We start from the raw sequence: 22,234 nt of genomic DNA on the forward strand, positions 1-22,234 counted from the left end.
TTACTTTATTCAACAATTGGACATGCGTTAAGAATCCTATTAAGCATTATATAACGTTTGTTAATGATTTATTAATGAAAGTTATTCTAAAGTGTTACCTAGTTTGGTAAGTAATTATAAAAAGTGTTCATGCACAGCAGGGATAGGCAACTTCAGTCCTGGAGGGCCACTGTCCTGCAGAGTTTAGCTCCAACCCTAATTAAACACACCTGAACAAGGCAATCAGTGTTTTCAGGATTACTAGATAGATACAGGCAGGTGAGTTTTTATGAGGGCTGAAGCTAAACTCTGCAGGATAGTGGCCCTCCATGGGACCTGAGTTGCCTATCCCTGATGTACAGTAAGCTATTGCAAAATAAACCCCTTTAGGACAATAAAAGACACCTGTGCTTCACATCAGGTTCCTGATCTGTCTTTTAGGGTTAGACAGAGGTAAGATCTCTAGTGTGCTGCGCTAACCTCTGAAAAGAGACCACATTAGCAAGTAAAGGAAGACCATTATCTTCTTGTATGTAAGGAAGCTCTGTATGTCAGCATTAGCATCCAAATAAATACATGTCTTGAGTCATAAGAGAAATGTTGGTTAAACAAAAATCAGAGAATAAAAATCAGGTTGTTAAATAAAAAAAAAAAAAAAAATTAAGCAAGCAAAATAGTATAAATGTTTGACATTTACACAGTCATTTGCTGTAACACTAAAAAAACAAAAGAAAAAAACAAAATAAACCAAACTAAAAACAAAACACTAACTAAAAAACAAAAAACAAAAAAACAAAAAAAAACAACCATAAACAAATGACTTGATGAAAAAACAAAACAAAACCAAAACAAAAAAATATACATAAAAAATAAATCAAAATACACCAAAAACAAACTAAACTGTCATAATTCAGCCAACTGTGTGACACTAGATAAAAGGCATTTAAAAAAAACGCCATCATGCCTTTGGGTGACCAAACACTTTTTTAGCTGACAGATGCTTCCAGCCGCTGCTAGTGGTGTACATCATTCCCGAGGGAAATGTCTCCAGCTGTTCCCTGAGGTGAACAGCCACTCAGCGGTCATGTGCAATAACCATCCTGCAGATCTTGTTGTAAGGGAGCAATTACAATATGCTGGAATACCAGTGGAGGGAAAAAAAACACACACACACAAAAAAAACCCCAGTGTTTTAGGGCAATTCAGGACTCAGAAGAATAGCTCACCCAACTCAATTTTACTCCCTTGTTCCAAACCTATATGACTTATTTTGCAAAAACAGAAAACAATGAGTACCAAAGACTGTCAAGCGCCAAAATAATCAATTAACAGATTCTATTTAATATGGTGCATCAAATTCAACCGATGTCAATGAGTCTCATCATGAGAATAATAAATCTGCTTTGACACGACATTTGAATAAATGTGTAAACAAGTTCTGTAAGCTACAACATACTAGAAGACTTTTTTTTTTTTCGTGAATAATGACTTAAATTTGGCCTATTCCCAGGATTGTTACAGTTAACTAAAATCATAGATTATTAAATTATATAATAAAAATATTTTGTTAAAGTAAACAATTTAAATAAAGCAAATTCATTTGTTTAATCTAGTTACCACAGCATTTCTCATTTTCATTTAGTGTAATATGCATGTGATGTATTAAAATAACAAAAACTAAAACAAAAAAAATCTAAAATTATATGGTATAATTTGAAGGAATTTTTCCATATTATATAGATTTACAGGTGTTTTACCAGTATTTAGAATTCTACACTTCATTGCATTGTGTTTGGGTTAACAGAAATGTCCTAATGGATACATTTTATTTTTTTTCTGTTATTTTACGGATTTATTTTTACATTAAAAACATTAATCAAAAAATACAATAGTATTGCAATAATACTAAATAACACTGCGTTTTCCTCACACACAGTCTCCAAAACAGTACTTTTAAAAGAGTCCAGTAAGAAAACGACGAATAAGAGATTGAGAGCCCAAGAAACATTGTCTTACCATTTATTTTAGTTTTATGGTCAGGAAACAAACGCAGAACGTCTGAACAATTGAACAAAACCCTCCAAAATGTCAGAGAATCACTTGAAACAGGTGTTTTCAGAAAGGGCTGGCAGGGTAGTGAGTCTACAGTGAGAGAAAAAAACTGAACTTTTGTGTGACTATAACAAACACCAATTACAGTACAATGAGCCAGAAACAGTCATGGCAGTGACCGTGAGAAAAGTCATGCTAGGTATCAAAAAGTCCACCCAACGCTTACATGTGAGCTGTGACAAACTCCGAAGGACGGAATTCCTGCTGGTGATCTGCCCTGAAGTTAAGGAAAGGCTCTGGAATGCAGCTGTGAATGGATTCGATTACAGCACGGATGCTCGGCCAAGAACCTGACAGACCAAGCACTGGCACATTCCAATCTAAATCAACAAGCAAATAGAAGTACGGAAAAAGATACAGCACAATCTCTTCAATTTGTTAAAAACCAAAAGGATTTTGTTTTCTTAAACCTCATTTATTAATATAACTCCAAATACCTTTACATACACTGCACGTATATAAAATTCACTGTATGTATTGCCGTCTACATATGCGTTCTCCAGTGTTAAGGCACATAACATATATTCCACATTGTATAAAACGGTTTTCTTACATATACTAAAGCACTTAGGCTCATACAAACGTTGCCTTTATCAAACTACGAAAATAAAATAAATTCGGATGCTATATACATCACACTTCCAACGAGACGAGAATATTGCTCAAAGCGGCGAACGCTGAACCTGAGCTGTGCAGAAGAAAAACTGAATGAACAAAGTACTTGTGTGCTTCATATTAGCTTCTTTAGGGTTTTACTGAAGTATCCAGACACATAGAGAGAGAATCAGTCAATTATTCCCCCCACTTACACCCAGCGTAATACTGCATCAGCCTCTAGATACACCTCAAAAAACATGAGGTTGTGTGTTTATGAATGACAGGAAACTACAATCGAGATGCTTTCTAATGTAACACCCATTTTTTTTTGGTCTGAGCACATTCTGTTCACACCATTCATTGTGTAATGAGCACAATAGATCTCATAATCCTCCTGGTAGGCTGTTCATAAATCAGCGGTTTTGATAGCAACTGCCCAAATGAGATCCTGAATGAACAGATTGGCGAGGCCTTGAGGTTATACGAGCACAGCATGACAAATCATCTCATAAAAACTATTTTAGCATCTCTCTAGGGGACTCTAGAATACGCCACACCCCTGACATTTGCGGAATTGTGGAATATTCTGTTGCGGAACAAACGGATAACCACCCATGTGCTCGCCAGAACCATTCATTACACATATTACAGCTTTAAAACAGAAGTCACAAAGTCAGTCCATCAATTCCCTTCGAACAGACTGATCAAAATGGAATGTTTCCTGATGCATGCTGGCGTTCCTGAGGGCGAGCGAGACACTAATGCATACAAAACATGATTCCGGTCATGAAAGAAAATAAAATGGGACTGGTTTGGGAATAGAAACGTGAGCAGTAAGGGCAAAAAGACACTTAAAGAGATGGCCAAGCCAAAAATGTTATTTCTGTTGACATTCCAAACCAATATGACTTACTTCTGTGGAAGACCAAAAAAATATTTTTTCTCCATGCAATGAAACTCAATGAGGTCCAAATTGTATCGGAACCCATTGACTTTCATTGCATGAAAAAAAAAAAAAAAAGATTTTGTGTCAAATATAAGAAATTAAAACAAATTTGGAATGACAAAAGTGTCAATAAACAATGAAAATAAAAGTCATTTCGTCTGAAATATCCCTTTAATAAAAAAAAAAAAAAAGCCTGCCCTGAGCCAATTAAATTACTAATCAATAAAGTGATCAGCCTGAGCAAGCGGTTACAGTACAAATGCTCCAGCGGTCATGTGCTTCTTGTATCTTTGGTCAAGGATCATGTATAGAGTAAACAGTAGAAAAATACAATCACAGCAAATAGCAGAAGACATATATATCTCAAAAGATCAGCTCGTAAAAAGGCCTAAAACAAACAGCGTAAAGTGGCCTTTCTGTTCGCACATGTACTAAATCAAGCCACCTCCCAGGATCCTTAACTGTCAATTCAGCTTGATTCATCGGCCTCGATATCCTAAAGGACTGAATGAATAGAACTATCTATAAAAAAGCAAAAGTGAAATCCTTTCCTGCAGGAATGAGTGTAGAAACAAAAGCAGCAGCAAAAAGTGAAGAAAAAGAGAAATACTTGAGCTGAAGCACCATCTGTATATGCGTGGCAAGAGGACAGTTTCATTTTACACGATAATACTTGACTCTAGTAATTCAGTAATGATGTTGGTGTGAGATACTGACATGTTAACGTCTCGTAGGTGTCTAAGAGCTCGTCTAAGTGTCATGCATAGTCCTTTGGACAGAATCAACTAATTTAGAGTGCATCTCTTGCTCTTGACTGAAGCCGTCAGGGGACCGAACAACACAAACACAACACTTCAAGGAATATTTAAGGAATTCCACTAATACTTAACAAACAGGGTACATAAATCATGTACTAATACTTGAACTAATGGGGAATGAACTCGCAGACGTGTCAAGAACTAATTAAGCGCTAGCATGAGATATGACTGGAATCAGAGGGAGTCATGTGAATAATGGCCACTTTAACTACATGCTTGATAGTTAATGCATTAGATTGGCTGTATGACAAAGAATATGAAGTAGCAAAAAAACCTTAATTAGATCTTAAATATTCATTTAAATGATCCAATAAATGTTCTTAATGAAACAGCAGATATGAATGTGAAGCAAATGGTATTCAGGCATTAAAATCATGCATATTTAATGAAAGTCAGAGCAGGTTTTGCCAGGATTATAGAAATAATTTGATTTAGTTGAGTGTTGGGTATTACAACAAATATGTGCTAACATGATGTTAAAGCTGTGTTTAGTGACTCCCGTCACACATTATTAGTTCTTGATTAGTTCACGCCTTTATTCGATCAGGACTTCTCATGCACACTTTTCGTAAAGAGTTACCGAATTTCCTGTAGCTCATGACATTGAAGGGTACCATGATTTTTTCGTTCTGGGATGGGGAAGTACGAGTGTAGTGCTATCAGCAGTGTCTAACGGGTCTTTAAAGTGCACCCAGGTTAAACATCCAGGTTCAAATAAACAGATAAAGGAATGTCTGTGTACTTCCTCTGCTTTGAGATACAAACCTCCTCCACTTTTGAGATGTTTTAAAAAAAACTAAAATAAAAATTCAGTCATTAATCATAAGACTATCCAGTTTGCATATGCTGGCCACTCTCTCTCGCTCTCTCTCTCTCAAAAAAAAAAAAAAAAAAAAAAATACTTGATAAACTTTACACATCTAAATATATATAAATGTAGTACCAACCTATATCTTCATAAAATAATATTGAATATATAATATTTCTTAAAGCTAACGTGCAAATTTGAATAAGCGTAACAGTTAGAAAGCATCATAGAAACGTTGTTTTGAGTGAATGTTCTTGTAGGCAGCTAGTTGACTGGTTGTGATCCACATCCCCGGCTTGTTTCAGTAGAGACTTTTGGCTCGAATGGTCCTCGTCTTCCAGCTTTTGCCCCCAAAAAAAGGTGGGTGGCGTCATGAGCTGCATAGTCTCTGTTTGAGGAAGCAAGGGAGTGGAGGTGAGCAACCTGACCTGACAGAGGTCTGTCGGGCTCAGCGGGACCTCCAAGCCTGTGCTATCCAAAATAGTCCTGGAGGCTGGAGTGTCTTTGGTGTATGGCAGAGTGTCTGCGGTGGGACTCGAAGGTTCCTTCACGCAGTGCAAGTTCTCCAACAGAGGGCCGTCTGAGCCCTGTCTGCAGGAGTGAACTTTTTCCTGCATTCTCATGTTGAGTGTCATATGATTGTCAGAATGTTTTGAGCTTAAAGGTGTGTCCCGCATGTCCATGCTCTTTGATGGGATGGGGCTGGATACAGCTTTCTCCTTCTGTTTGGTGCTACCCATGTGGGCTTGCTTTACCCTGGGCCTGTAGTCTTTCTGAAAGGGCCTGCAGAGAGGGAAGAACGGGGCGCGGGGGGGAAACAGTGATCCGAGGGAGCCCAGCTTCATCTGACTCAGGAAGATCCTGCGCATGTCCATTGGCAGTTTGTCCAGTTGTCTTCCGACGTGGACAGGGTTTGGGAATAGATTTCCCTGACAAGCTCTGTAAAAGTATCTGAGACATGAAAACAACAAAGAGTCAGCAAAAACTAAAACTCCCATGAGCACTGCAGTTACATGGCCACTGGCAGCAGACACCAGCCCCGACAATATGACTTGCGTTTGTACATCTTAGAAGCACAAAAATATCATTGTTTTAATGACACACATATAATTTTTTTATATTTAAGTTTTAAAATGAAGATTTTTTTTTTTGTCAGCCAAACCCTTTTGACAAACTATGTTCTTGAAGTATTTCCTGAGATTTTAATGTATCAATAACTTCAAAATTGTAACATTTAATAAAACAAATAATATTTTAAAATATTTTATATCTACTTTAATTTAGTTTTTTATTATTTAATAAATTATCAGCTTATTAATGATTAACTACAATATAAAATAATATATACATTTGATTTCAAAATCTAAATTAAATTATTAAACTAAATTCATAGGAATTTTTTTTCTGCATTTTATAAAAAAAAAAAGTGTTTTTACGTTTTTAAAATCGTAATAATATAGTAATTTACTAAATTACAAATTCATATTACGAAATTATTTAATATTACACAAAATTCTAAAGAACTTAGAACTAAACTGCAAAACATTACTGGCCCAAATTCAACTTACAGAAATATATTGGCATAAATATTCCTCATTTGAATGACAATATATAAATCGGTGTGCAAAAAATGTTTGGTTCAATTAACTTCATTTGCATAAAATATTTCCAACAGGGTTTAAAAATGTTTACAGTTACCTGGGAAGAAGTGCGGCAATAGGTGTGACAACACACAGCAGGTAGAATATAGGTTCTCCCAGCAGCCTCTGCATGGTCCAATAAGTGTTGGAGGGAGAGAAACAGGTTGGGCAGGAAGCATTGTAGCACAGTGCCACAATAAAGAAGAGAGCTATACTGAAGCCAATCGACAGCCAGTTCATCCATGTCTGTGAAATAATTAAACACAAACAAGGCAGGCTTAACAAAGAGTTGCTAAATTGCCTGAAGTAGATATTTTATTATTGAGAACAAAGAAACCTAAGAACACTGGATCAAACGTGTTTCTAGTTATTTCTGTTACATAATTCCAGCTCCAAATTTATGATTTTCTCCTTTATGAAAGCAAAGCTGTAACGAAAGTAATGTTTGTTGTTTCAATCCTGCTTTTCTCAGTCAGTCACATTTTGGAACTGAAATAAGCTGCGCATGGAAATGCACTTTTACTTCGAATGCGCACAGGGCGATGGCCTTCCACATGTACTTTGGCCTCAATGTTGCCCTCACCTCAAATAACCTAAAAGGCGTCCGCTCACTTTCTCCAGTACATGTGTTCATTTTCCCAGGCAGCACGTGGAACGATGAAGCTGCCAGCCCAGCTATTGGAAACGTTTACTCTGTACTTGAGCCATTTACTTTGAAGAACAGCCTCTTTCACACCAGAAGCCATCATCATGTCCGGAAAGACAGTGAGGCTTCAGAGGACATTTTTCACGCAACGAGACTTGTCAGCTGAAAATTTACAGCGCCGGTGTAATGGAAAAAGCTGTAATCCAATTCACGCTCATAAATCTAAAACAGCGACTCAAGAAAAGAGGGGAAAAATGGAGGAGATTCAGGTAAGAGCTGCACACATACATAAATGCAGTTCACAATACACCACAGGACATGTGTAGGAAAATCCATCTATGAGCTTTGGCCACCCTGTGGGTGACGGCCATTGTACACCACCATGGTTAGCGAGAGAGACGAGCACGGTCGGCTGGACTGAGGCTGCCTGCATGGGCTGTCAGGCTGATGTATGGCTCCTGATGGTGCAGTATCTCCCGGTTCAAACCAATCATGGAGGCTCCCTGCATAAATGTCTCTGGTCGTGTCAGCATCATCCTGGTCTTACTCGCCATAGAGTTCAGCCTCATTTTGAGAAACAAAAGAAAGGCTTGCTTTCTCTATCCCCTTGTAGATTTGTCTGAGAAGGGTTTTACATTTCAGCATCTCTAAAGCACTTAATTTCCTAATCCTAACCATTGTCAGATGAATCGTACGTAAGTAGTATATCGAGGGCTTGGAACCAGAGGGGCATAAGTGGCATGTGACAAACTTTACAGGAGAACCAAAACAAAAAGGAAGTTTAAGCAACAGTGACATATGAAGAAAATGGGTTAGCTACAAAGGTGTTAAAGAAAATAATAAAATACCATAGCAGTACAAAGTCTGTATCAGGACTGCTTGCAGTTAAAAAAATATAATAATAAAATAAAATAATAAATATAGCTGCAAGCAGCAATTGTGGGGCCAAGCACTCCAGAGGCAAACTGAGGATCTAAGCATGGAATGGAGCATCAGATGCAACGAGTAATAAAAGCAATTTTAGCATAATTGTAATTGAAATGGCTGAAAAATCAAATACAACCACTAGTAATATGATTAAATGGCTTATGACTTTTGACCAACAGATGACGCTGTACTCAAATCATTTTTGTGTGTTCTGTGTGAGGTGACAATGGCACACACAAATTTTGTTCTCATTATGTCAAAGCTTTGAAGAGATATATCCTCAGAGTCATTTTGGCACCATTTCAAAAATTTGTAGCAACGCTGTACGAAAGCGGTTTCGTCTATAGACACACAAAATCCATAACATTTTGTCAGCACAGTCTGAAGATGATTTGACTCCATTTTGGTGAAAATCGGAACTAGGCTTGAGGAGTTCAAAAAAGTAGGATGTTTGGATTTGCCAAGGAAAAATTGGTATGTCTGTTGTCGGCATAAGCCAAGCAATATTTTGAGACCACTGCAATAGGCTAATGCAATCAAAAGTTATTAGCATTTTTGTAAATTTCATAATTAATAATAAATCTAAGAATGTGACGGTTGCTGCGACAACCGCGTCACCATGGTTGTCTACTGCCAGCGGCGGTAGTGCACGTGATGTCATGCACTCTATAATAAGCATAATACAACGTTTTGTATACAAGTGTAATAACAGTAATAGTTGCAAATTGTTATATTTAGACTATGACCACAAGGCGTCGCTGCGCCCAAACTTTTTGAGTGCCACCAAGGCATGGTGCCGAAGATGCATACCGATTTTCGTAATAAAGTCTAAGCGTTATTGCATTTTTTGACAAATTCCAAATGGCCGATGCCCAAAATGGCTGACATGTAAACATTTGGTATGTTTCAACTCTGCATAAGGCACTGAATCTAAAGAGACCGGTTTTATAATTTAAGGCTAAACCGTTCAGAAGTTATAAGCAAAAATATGTATTTTTCATATCTCCTGACCACTAGGGGGCACTGTGCATAAACACTGCAGGTCGTTCCAAGTCATGTTTATTATAACACACAGGAAGTATGGTCTCAATATGCCAAACTGTTGTGGAGGTATAGCCTCACATCCATTTTTACATGCTTTTCATAGAATTCCTTTGTGTGTTATTGGAGAAGGGTTGGGAGAATCACCTTGAATTTGATAACTTTTTGCCAGCATGGTCTAAAGAGGATCTGAGACTAATTTTGATGAAAATCTGACTCTGACTGATTCAGAGGAAAACACAGAACCAGAGACCCTCACGAATCATAAAAAGCACACAACCTTCTCTACACTGCAAAAGCAGTACAGAAGAACCATGAAGATTGAGTTTTAGGAGTGAGTTTGACAGAATTTTAGCCACTACATCCTATTACATTTAGAATATTTTTTAAAGCAAGACTCACCCAGGTCTTGGTTTCTATGCCTAATTGCAGCAAAATGGTGAAGAGTGCCAAGGTGGTGATGGGAGTGCCCCATGTAAACAAATCCACATCAGAGTCAACGTAAGCCTGCAAATATATGACATGCAGACAATACTGTTGATCACTTACAGACCCTTTTTTATTTTATTTTACATGCACAGCACACTGCAAAAACTGCAGTTCTAATATATTAGAAAATTCTTGAAAAAAAAAAAAGTTTACTTTAAAGCATTAATTATAAACTAAAAATCTGCCAGTGCAATAGACAAAATATACTAATATTGAAGACACAATCTATGCAAATCAGTCTTAATGCTACAAAGTCTTTCTTGAAATTAGTTTCTTTTTATTTTCTAGTTTCATTTCTGCAGTGCATTTAAACTTTAAATACTGCACTAAAAAGGTTCCATCAACATCAGATGGCATCAGATCTTAAGGATGACATACATTTGAACGGCCATGGATTTTGCATGGAAATTTCAGAGAACACTCAAAACATTCTAATCACACTTACAAAGTAAGGGATGAAGAAACAGATGAGGCTTTGGTAGAATGCATCAATCATGTTCATCCAGAACATGTAGGGTTTATATTCCTGTAAAAGAAATTCAAACAATCAGATCCAGGCACAAACCATTCCCCGATTCCAGACGACCATGTTTTGTTATAATGTCATTGGATGTTCCACTAATGGAGTCACAGAACGCTAATAAATGGTTAGTGAATAAATCAAGTAAGAGCAAGACCTCTGCAGAGGCATATGGTTAAAAAAAAGTTTAATTATCCCAGGTTACAAAATTTCACCACTCTCAAGACGATTAGTGGTTTTTAGAAAATGTTTGCTCTTGCTTGTGCCGTTTTCTCCCTCATGAAACTCAGCACAGAATAAAAGACCCATTTTAAAACGGGTCAGCAAAAAAGAATGAAAGCAATAACTATGGCAAGCGCTGCACAGGTAATATACTTCATCTGCTTATAGAGGAAGTGCTGACGCACATGTGGCAAAATGGGTTTTTATTTACCATTTACATTACACTTTCCATAGTCTTTTCGCTCCTAATTATAATTCAATTTACACAGTTCACGGATGGTGTGAATATGTTCAGTCCAATCAGCATCTACCTCTGAGTTTTGTCCATTCATGTAGAGCTGCGGGAACTCCTGCAGGGTTTCTGCTGACACGTCTTTGTCCAGGGTGCCGGTGACGAGCTGAGGGAATGCGGAGAACATCAGGTTGAAGAAGATCAGGTACCACTGATCAACCATGGCTGACCCAGAGAACCCACAGTAGAACTGATACCAGAAGATGAGGGCAACGAACATCTAGGGTGAGAGAGTAACACAAAAAGACAATAGAGGACAAAAAAAGGTGAGAGAAAGACAAAAGATAAATTCTACAATGAGGTCTGCAGCTGTTGCCTCATTACAAATCATGCATCTTCATTATGTCCAAGACATTTCTAGGACCTCCCCAAGAATAGATCTTCATTAATCAAAAAGTATATGAAGAACAAACAACATTTAAGAGCTTCTAGCAATAAACTATTCACATAATGAAACTTCAACCTGTTAAATTGGATACATTATTACACAGCACTCTGGAATACTCCATTCGAATGAAGATGGTGCAGAATTTATATATATATATATATATATATATATATATATATATATATAATATTCATAAGACCAACATAAGACCAATTCATTAACAAACCAAATATACAAACTCCCATCTAATTATTAAACACTGGCTGTTCATGGGTTTTTATTTACCATTATATTACACTTTCAATAGCCTTTTCAGTCACAATTATAATTAAATTTATGCTGTTCATGGATGGTGTAAATGTATAATTTTGTAATTTAATGTTTAATGGTTAAACAGTATAAAAGTAACTCTAACAATTAAACTTTAAACAATTTTAACACATCAGAATGTTAATTTGAAGATTTAAGATATTCAGAAAAGTGAATTTAACTTGTAGCACTCATTGTCTTTTTTTAATCAAATATTTCCAAATCAAAATCAATGTTTAAAGGGAATGAAAATTTGGTCATTGATCACTTAATCACCCCATGTCGTTCCAAATGCATAAAAGCTTTGTTCATCTTCGGAACACAATTTACGACGACGACTTTTCATACATTTTCTGGACTTTGACACTGTTATTTACTTGGCAGTCTACGGGACAGTCTCAAGCCTCCAGTATTTCATCCAAAATATCTTAAAGGGGTCATATGATGCGATTTCAAGTTTTCCATTCTCTTTGGAGTGTCACAAGCTGTTCCTTATAGATAAAAGTTGCATAGACTAAAGTCTCAAACCCAAAGAGATATTCTTTATTAAAGTCAAGACCAGTCTATGCCCTCCAAAAATGGCTCATTCAAAAATGCCCCAACGTGTCTGTCACGATGCCGCCCAAATGTTCACGAAAAGAAAGAAGGCGTAACTTTGATTCTCGCTATGTTGTGGAGAAGCAGTTTCATTGTGAAAGCGAAAATACTTTGTTTGGTTTTCCAAAAGAGGACACAACTAGAAATCAGTGGTTATGTTGTATTTACAACACAGTTCCAGAACAGTTCAAACCAAATATTCAGATGTGTGCAGCACATTTTATGGAGGATGAGGACTGTTTCCTGATCCTGGGAGAGAAGACTACAATGTCGGCTGTTCTAACTTACAGTCTGTAAGTACGTTTACATAGTTAAAGGATTCGATTCAAATGCGAGTTTTAAGAAGTGTAGTGCTTGTTTCTCTAATCATAAATGCAGACATGGTTTTATGTTTACGTGCCGCGATGCAACGTGTAAAAAGACAGTACAAGTCATTATAATCCATAATTATGTCCCCACTGGATACAACAAATGGCTCATAAGTAATGGGTTTTATTGTTTTTGTCTCATCGCTCCAGTGTTCTGAGCCGGACATGCATTAAAGTATGGCAGGGGGTGTAGCATTTCCATCACACACTTGAGGTATTTGGCCAATCACAACGCACTGGATAGCTGGCCAATCAGAACACACCTCGCTTTTCAAACTGGGAAAAAACGTGTGTTTCAGAAAGGAATTGAGGAGAAATAATAATTTCTAGTATGTGGAAAATAATGTTTTTTTTTTTTTTTTTACCTTTATACACCCACAAACACAATTCCACCAAATACAAAAAATAATATTATTTTTAAATTGTGTTCCAAAGACGAACTAAGCTTTTATGGGTTTGGAACGACATAGGGGTAAGTGATTAATGACAACATTTTCATTTTGGGGTGGAGCAACCCTTTAATAACCAGTATTATAATGCTAACTATAATCAGAAATTAGCAATCTTCAGGGTCTCACAGCATTTTTGTAGAAGAAGTAGAGGATCATGTTGGCGAGACGAGAGTAACACCAATGGCCGTGGACCAAGAGCAGCTTCTGCAGGTATCGAAACCTTGGCAGGGCAAAGTCACTGGCCATTACTGCCTATGAAAACAATGTGAAAAGAACAGTGAAGACAGTAACTGTTAATACAAGTACTGTGGAGTTAAAAGTATTTTCACAAAGCAATGGACCACACTAGTGAATGAATAGGCAAAGCTTTAAAGATACAAAAATTGGTTTTATTTTATGATTGTGCAAAAGTATATATATTTAAATACATGTTGGCCCACTGAATTAAAGCATTCAACCACATTCAAATGACATCTGCCTTGAGGCCCAAGATCAATCAAGTGAGACACACAAACATGGTGGCATGGCATCCATATACATTCATAAGACAAAGATTAACATCAGCCTGGTGACAAAACACTTGTAAGGACTTTTTTGCATAAAAGAATTATGAAAATCCTTTCTGACTGGAATCTGTTGAAAATGATACCCCTTCCCTCACCCATCTATTCTTTATCATATGTTTTTGACAGCTGCAGGCGTCAGGCAGTTAACATGTCATCTATCAGCATGACAGATAACACCCCGTTGCCTCTAATGGCATTTGGGATTTTAATCAGTTACAATCGGCCTGACAGCAGCATCAGCTATGTTCTCCATCCTCGTTGTCATTCTCTTCACATAATGAAAGCATAAAAAACAAAACAGGTGAGATCAATTGTTACTCTACTATGTTTGGTACATTATGGTCTATGGGACAGAGTCATAAACAGATTCTCATCAGGGTTGTCAATACTGAGCGCTGAACTCAACGAGATCTCCGATAAGAAGAGCACTTTGGCACAAAGCAAAGTGTGGTGCCTCATTACGTCCAGATCTTTCGCTGAATAAATTAATCTGCGTGACGCATAGGACAGAGCGTCAAACAGATGATCTCATGGTGCTTCCTGTCTCTCTTCTCACCTTAACAGAATGTATACTATGTAGGCCTGCCACTAAGAACAGAGCTGGGGGTGGGTGGAGGTAGGCCATTTGTAGGCAAAGTGGAGATTTTCTGAGAAACCAGAACGAGATAGGCTGTACTCAGAGACGAACAAGAGGAGGGCGCTTTATAAATGATCTGCTAAAGGAACCATATGCTACATATCGCCCAAACAAAGCAAAACTGCTGCCACTGCACACAGTGCATTTAGGTTAACTCTCCTTAAGAAAAGGCATGGGTCAATATATCAAGGGAAGAGTCAGTTTTTCAAATAGTTCTACTTTAGGACCCAGACTTCAAATCGTGTGGCAATTTAATAAAGTACCAAAATTCTTTATTGTAAACAAAATTTAACACAGCGTTTCAAAATTCATCAATTTATAACTGAATGCAATTTATACTGCGTACATGTACATTACCATTCAAATTTGAATGTAAAATAAGACTTTTATTTTAAAAAATAATGCATTAAACTCATTTAAAGTGATAATAAAGACCATTATAATGTTACAAAAGTTGAATTCGTCTGTTCTTTTGAACATTCAATTGATCAAAAAATACAGAAAAAAATTTATACATTTACATAAAAATATAAATAGTTAGCGGTCAATAAATAGTAGTCAATAATAGTTAACGGTCTTCAACATTGATTATAAATGTTTCTTAGGCAAGAATAAATAAAATTTTAAAATATATTAAAACAGAAAACAATTATTTTAAATTGAAAAAATAGAGTTTTTTTAAACTATTTTTGGTAAAATAAATTAAGACTTAATGAGCAAAAGACTACTAAAAATATATTATACAAGGACTACAGCATTTTTTAGATGTGTCGAACACATAAAATCATATTGTGATAGTTGTTATTTAGCAAAGTACTTAACATACTTAAAAAAAAAACAGGTTATAAATTGTGTTCAAATTGTGTAATTTATGCTGTAAAATGCATAATTTATGCTGTATAATTGGGTCGTGAACCACTGGTGTAAGGTACTATTTCTTAACTTTCTGAGTACAGGCTGTCTCTGTATCTTGGCCAAAACATCTTCATAAAACATGAATTATGTATATCCAGAACCATGGTGCATTAAACCCTGCAGTCCTGCTTTGCAATGTTCATTCCTCTTGTGCTTTACACTTAAGGCAGAGTGTAAAGTGTGTCCACAATGTATGGCTCCACCATCCCCTTTCGCACACATTTATCAGCATTACTTCCCCTTGATCTGTTCAGTTTCTCCTTACCTGCATGCCCTCCTGTCCAGAGATCCCCACCCCTACATCAGCCACCTGGATCATACTAACATCATTAGCTCCGTCACCTATAGGATGAATGAGAAAAACAGACACAAAATGAGGGTGAGAAAGAGGGGTGAGCGAGTTATCAATTCCGTTTCACTTTGCACAATGTCAGCCTGTATTAATGCAAACATTGCATCAGCAGCAAAGTGCTCTGCTGGCAAAAATAAACAACATAAATTATCCACAAAAGAGCCAAGAAACAAGCTGCAGTTTCTGAAATTAACTGGAATGACAGCGCATTAGCAGGGTGACATGACTTTACATCAATGTCACCTTTTGCAAATCTGAAAAATGCTTACTATAAAGTCAAATCACAAAGAATACCAAAGAATGGCAGTCATGATAAATTTTGCATTCCATTCATCAGTTCAAGTCTGAGGCTACAAACTTGTACAAGAATGCTCAACTAGCAAAGGATCTAAACGTTTCAAATTAACTTCTTGACTGAAAATCAAATATGTTGGCTTCGTTTCATCCTGTTCTATATAAGTTTTAAACTTCAATTAAGACCTATTTAAACTAAATGAGGCACACTGTTAAACTATTAAACTGAAACCTCAAACAAAAAAGGGCATAAACACAAAAATGTTGGCTTTAAGACCTATTTGAAAGTATAAAAGCTTCAAAAGCCTTCACTTTTAATGGTTATACAGCAGTAAGCAGACTACTAGTTAGTTAGAGTGGGATAAAAGGTTGTTTGTGTTTGATTGCTGGAGTGTGAAATCATTAACATTAAGAAACAGACTCAAAACATTCATAACTCTTGAATATTTCTGATTGTCTCCTGCATGAAAAGCCTCAGTCCAAACAGTTAGAAGTAGTAAGCACATCAAGTCAGAACAGAGACATGATATTCAGAATATCTGATCACAAGAAATCTTAGTCGAGTTAGACATTAAAAAACACCCAGGGCTAAAACAGAACTACAGCAAATTTGGTGGATATTAAAAAAAAAAAAAGGGCTCCTGGAGGAGTTAAAATGAAATAAAATAATTTGATATAAATAAAACAAAACAAAAATAAAGCACAAAAAAATTCGTTTTTTTTATTTTTTTTTTATTATTAAAACCCAGTCGGATTGCCATGCATATAAACATGAGAATTAAAGGTGTGGCCAATTACATCATTATGACAACACAATTACATGATTATGAACTGTAAATTGACAACATTCTGTCTGGTGAGAAACAGAGTGTACTTCATAATATGTGTTCAGAGACGTTTATCTTGGACCTAAAATCATCATCTGTTGCCTGAGGCATAAGGTGCAGTGCTGACTTGACCCCAAGCTGTCATCAAAAGCTGACTTTCAAGCTAAAAAGCTAGTAGGCTTTGAAGTATATAGAAAAGTAATAGCCCGCTGAGACCATCAGTCGCCTTTGTCCAAACTGAAACAAACAAACATGGCAGCCAAATTCAACAAGACCACCTTTATTTGAAGTACACCAACAAAGCAAATATGCTCAGCATGAGAGCCGTCAACATCTGCTGCGAACGTGTCTGTACACCATAAATGTCCGTTCATTAGAGTCGTGCGGTGAAGGCGGCAAGGCTCCGATTCATTCTGTAATGAAGTCTGTCAATTTCGAGGCAAAGGAGTTTATTTACAGCACCGCTGAGGGTCGTTTGAGCACTACCTTTCTCATTCCCATCCAAAATGACAGTGTTAATGTTTAATAAAAACCTGCTCCTGTCTTTCCATGAGACATAAATGAATTACAAAATCTTTATCAAGGTGGGGGGAATGACCTGAGGTAACCTGCTCTTTCTGCAGGCAGGTGACTCAGTCTTGATGCACCTTGCACCTCTCTCTCTCTCTCCCTAAAACCATCTGGATAATTAGCTAGAGTGCTGCGTATGCTTGTAAATGTGGCATTCTGCGCTGGGGAAAGGACAGACAGGTGCTATCCAGTCACCACTGAAATGTTTACTTGTCAAAACAAGGGAGACCATTCATCTCCAAATACAACTCGCCAATCAAAAAGTACGAGAAACAACAAAAAAAAAGAATATCTATGCTACCCATTTGACCCATTTTGGGCATCTTATAAAGAAACAACCAGTTATTGTTTAAAGGGACAGTTGAAGCAAAAATGAGAATTCAGTCATCCTTCACTTCAAAGCCATTTGAGGACGTGTTTTGTACTGGTCAAAATTCTCCATGCAATTACAGTGAATGGAGTTGGAAGATTGCAAATTCAGCTAAACAAAACACTGAGATTAAGCGAAACACTAGATTAAAAAAACGACCAAACACATCCACCACTTACCTATTGCAAGCGTCATGACCTTGAGCTTGTTCCGCACTAACTTGACCACCATGCTCTTCTGCAGGGGTGTCGAGCGACAGCATAGAACGGACCTGCAACTTCGAGCCACAGCCAGGAAGTCATCCTCCAAACTCTTGTCCAGAGCGTAGGCCAAGGTTCGACCGTCGATCACCAGCCCTAGCCGGTGCACCAGGAAGGGGCTGGAGTGGCCAGAGGAGGCCGGGGAACACACCGGAGAAGAGAAGTGGAGGCCAGCATAGTCTCTAGCTGCTTGAGGATCTGTTCGAGGGTCGCAAAGGAACTTCTTCTGGATGTATTGCAGACTGTTCTTGAGCAATACAGCACAGGCCTCCTAGTTCACATTCAAAAAAAAAAAACAAAAAAAAAAAAAAGAGGTAAAAATCAGGAAAGTCATAAAAGGACACAAAGATCTCATGAGAGTTAAACAACATCTGGCAAACAGAAATTACCCTCAACCCCATAAAAAAGAAAAAGAAAAGATGACTCTGCTCGGAAATGCAACAAAACAGATGATAATAATGGTGTAAATTATATAACATATTTACTGTACCAAATCCCTTTTATTGAAGGGATACTCCACCCAAAAAACTAAATGTTGTCATTGTTCAGTCACCCTCATGTGATTCAAAACCTCTATGACTTTCTTCAGCGAAACAAAAATCACTGAGACTGATATTCTAAAAATGTCTTCAAAAGTAATCCAAACAGCTCGGTTCCCAACCTTTTTTCGAAATATCTTTTGTTCCACAGAAGAAAGGAAGTCATACAGCTTTTTTAATGATGCGAGGGCGAGAGTATGATGATGAACATTTTTATTTTTGGGTGAACTATCCCTTTAAGCAAAGAAAAAGTTCTGACTAATACAGCAAGTCGGTGATTAAGACATTCCGGTATGACAGCTCTTTGCCTGGGTGGTTTTTCAAAACAAAACTCACGTGGATGCATCACGTGTTCTCCAAGGAGACAAAATCATGAAACACCATGAGAGCTCATTCAAGACAGTTCAGCTGTTCTGTGAGGGAAACACCTACAGTCTAATAGTGGACATGCAGGGGAATACGCAAATAGTTTGATATATGGGTGTTTTTTTAACTATAGACACTTTTGGTCCTTTAAGTCTAAATAAATTACCTTACCAAATATTTTCATTTGTGATGGCCAGATATGGATTTTTGATGGCTGATAGCTTATAGAGCAGGTTAGCTGATAAAAAGCCAATATATGCAATATCAGAATTTAAAAAGGCTATTTAAAGTAATAATTAAAGATCTGGGTATGGGCAAATTATTCATAATAAACACTGCAATATCCCATAAGTAAAAAAATGGTCATGACTGACTTTAATTTAAAGATAACACATGCTGTTGGCGCTGATAGCCTCGTAGGCAGCGCATCGTCTCATGTTCGAGTCCCGGGTAATGGGTTCAAGTAGCATGCTACAATTTAAGTAATATTAATATTAATATTTACTTAATTAGAACTTTACATAATTTAATTTGGTCCTGCTGATTTTCTTTTCAGTGCTGTCGGTGTAAAAACAGAAAATCTTAACAGCAGTTGCCGATAATTAAACTAACTAAAGATGAGATTTGAGAAACAAATAAAGTAAAAGGGATTAGTTAGTTGTATAATAATAATAATAATAATAATAATAATAATAATAATAATAATAATGTTTCAAAAATAAGTAATCAGCCCTTGGGAGATTAAAGTGCCCATAGTGGAAAAAACGCTCATATGGTAGATGGGTGAGGGGGAAAAAAGGTACAATAGTGGGAGAAACAGAACTACAGTTTGTGTTTTCAACTGGAACAATCAGGCCTACAAGTTATGGGCAATACCTTCAGACATTTCTGTCATTCCTGGTTGCAAAAAGCAAAACAAGAACAATAATCAGATCAGAGAGTAAATAATTAAATACAAGATCAAGCAGAATCCACACCAAAGATATAATGGAATTATAAAATGCTTTTTAACCCCTTGTGAGAACTGATATTAAACATCTTCCAAACTCTGTGGTTGCAAGCAAGTTGTCTGCTGGAGTGGGCAGCCTGAGATTAATAGTTACAGTTTTAATAAGGCATATGTGAAACACAATTCCCTGTAGTGTTGGGAATTCTGAGACACTTCAAGCAAATCAATTCTTTCAGTTCAGTTCAGTGATTATCTGTGGCCTTCAACTTCATATTGTTTGGAGATGAAGCCTCGGACTAAATGATTAACTGCAGAAGTAATCAACAGATAAATTGTTTATCAAACCATTCTTTAGATGAAGAGCGTGTCTCACTAAGTCAGCATTTAGAGGGAGAAGGAAGTGAGGCGAGACTGCAGAAGTGCATGCTGGGTATACCTGTGAGTCAGCATTAAGAGTGATTATCTCCTCCTCTGGGTCCAGCAGTTTGCATGCATAGGCAATGTTGATGGCAGTCTCTTGTTTATCTCCTGTCAGCACCCAGATTTGAAGGCCTGCTTTCCTCAGAGAGGCGATGGTCTCGGGAACCCCGTCCTGAAGTCTGTCCTCAATACCTGTTGCTCCTATTGGAAAAGACAGACAGAAAGATTTTAAGTGTCTGTTACTAAGAACCTCGAGATATTAAAAGTATAGTTCACCCAAAAATGAAAATTAGGTCATTGTTTATGGACTGTTAAGTTGTTTCAAGCCTGCATGGCTTATTTTCTTTTGCTGAACATAAAAGAACATTTCCTGAAGAATGCTGGTAACCAAACAATTGCTGGTCCCCATTGAATCCCATGGAAATATTACTATGAAAGTCAACGGGTACTAGCAACTCTTTGGTTACCAGCATTCTTCAAAGTATCTTCTCTTGTGTTCAGAAGAAGAAATAAACTCTTACAGGTTTGGAATGACATGAGGATGAGTAAATGATGACACAAATGTTATTCTTGGGTGACCATCCCTTTAACAACAGGTGTAAATTAGTCCTTGATGGACTAAGAGTGCTTTAGGAGCTATTATTACCCAGAAGTTGGAGGTTGGTCTCTAGTCGTAATGCAGACTCAAATAGCAGCTCCTCCCTCCTCTGTATGGCTGTCTCGGCTTCCAGGTGGAGTTGTAGCCAACTGGCATACTCCTCCTTAGTGAGAACCTGGATCAAACAAACACCAATCACATCACTGTTAGAGCCGCAACATCAGCATTATTTGCAATAAATGAGTTTTGATAAGGCACTGGTTGTCACAATATTTCAAAAAGATCTTCTAGCTTTGAAGGGATGCGTGAAAAAAGGAAAAAGAGAGAAGAACGTAATAAGGTATTCTGGTTGCAGGTGGAAAAAATAAAACTAACACAATAAGAGGCTTGTAAATTGTAAGCAGCTCCATTTATGTATGAATTCACACTTAGCTGTGTGAAAAATAATTGTATGCAAGCTGTTCAAGGCTTACCCTTCCTTTTAAAGTGACTGTTTAGCAACAGCGATAATGAAGCATGCCAAAAAGAATAAAACATAGAATGCATACTTTTATTAAAATTACATAGGAAGTGATAGATCACAACTGGGCTTTAGTTAAGTTTTGTTTCTGATCAATCTGAAAATCTGCTTCAGTAGATCCAAGAAAGCATGTGAAAGTTTGTTGAAAAATTGGGGGGAAAAAAACAAGAACACCACATCTTATCACATCATATGGCAACCAGACTCCCACAAGGAGCTCAAGACACTGAATTATCAAGTCAGAGAAGAGCGCGAGAGCATATATTACTATCCATGAGATGTGGAAAAAGAAGAGACATGAGAAAAAGATGTACAGAGAGTGAGAGATCTGTCACGCAGATCAGCATTCTGGAAAAAAATCTCAGACTTGTAAACCATCGGTGCAAAAACACTTTTACATTTTCAACACAAACCATTTGTTTTTACCCAGTAAAGTCCACCCAAAAGTGTAAATGACAATACAAACGAGGACTGTCAATTTATTAAAGATTCATATTAAAGATTAAATTAAATGTATATCAAAATGAAGGTAACTCAAAAACATTATGTAAGATTATATTAAATGAAATTTTCTAATTGTTACTGAGTGTCTGTGTTACCTTTTTGGCGATACAGAGTGTCCTGAGACCGTCTGCAGCATAAAGATTTAAGTAGTTTTGAGTTTTGTACAAGATTTTCCTTTGTCGTTTTCCTTTGCAATCATCTGCAATACAAAAACACAAAGAAAACCAAAAAGAAAATTAGACAATCCATTAAAATATTCGAACATTCAGAGAAGGATTTACTAAACTAGTATTAAACACACACCGCTTGAAAAACACATACTGTTTGCAGACAGCTAAACTAATCACTTCAGCTCTTCAAGGATGGTTCTCTATGTTTCCATTGGCTTCCTCAACA

The 22,234-nt window shown here is 36.9% G+C and overlaps 1 protein-coding gene across 1 annotated transcript in view; it reads right to left on the reverse strand.

Annotated features, from left to right (window-relative positions):
• Positions 1-1,982: 1,982 nt before the first annotated feature.
• LOC127959626 (phospholipid-transporting ATPase VA-like) overlaps positions 1,983-22,234 on the reverse strand; it is a 53,233-nt gene continuing 32,981 nt past the window's right edge. Inside the window, exons 11-21 of the mRNA XM_052558908.1 lie at positions 21,934-22,037; positions 20,863-20,989; positions 20,233-20,417; positions 17,862-18,213; positions 15,535-15,611; positions 13,278-13,403; positions 11,057-11,257; positions 10,449-10,529; positions 9,917-10,021; positions 6,959-7,146; positions 1,983-6,211 (exon numbers count right to left, since the gene is read on the reverse strand). Of these exons, the coding sequence (XP_052414868.1) occupies positions 5,485-6,211; positions 6,959-7,146; positions 9,917-10,021; positions 10,449-10,529; positions 11,057-11,257; positions 13,278-13,403; positions 15,535-15,611; positions 17,862-18,213; positions 20,233-20,417; positions 20,863-20,989; positions 21,934-22,037 (2,273 nt within the window). The 3' untranslated portion in view covers positions 1,983-5,484. The remainder of the gene's footprint in view (positions 6,212-6,958; positions 7,147-9,916; positions 10,022-10,448; positions 10,530-11,056; positions 11,258-13,277; positions 13,404-15,534; positions 15,612-17,861; positions 18,214-20,232; positions 20,418-20,862; positions 20,990-21,933; positions 22,038-22,234) is intronic.

This window comes from Carassius gibelio, chromosome B6 (genome assembly GCF_023724105.1).
Source record: "Carassius gibelio isolate Cgi1373 ecotype wild population from Czech Republic chromosome B6, carGib1.2-hapl.c, whole genome shotgun sequence".
In the NCBI taxonomy this organism is placed as follows: Eukaryota; Metazoa; Chordata; class Actinopteri; order Cypriniformes; family Cyprinidae; genus Carassius; species Carassius gibelio.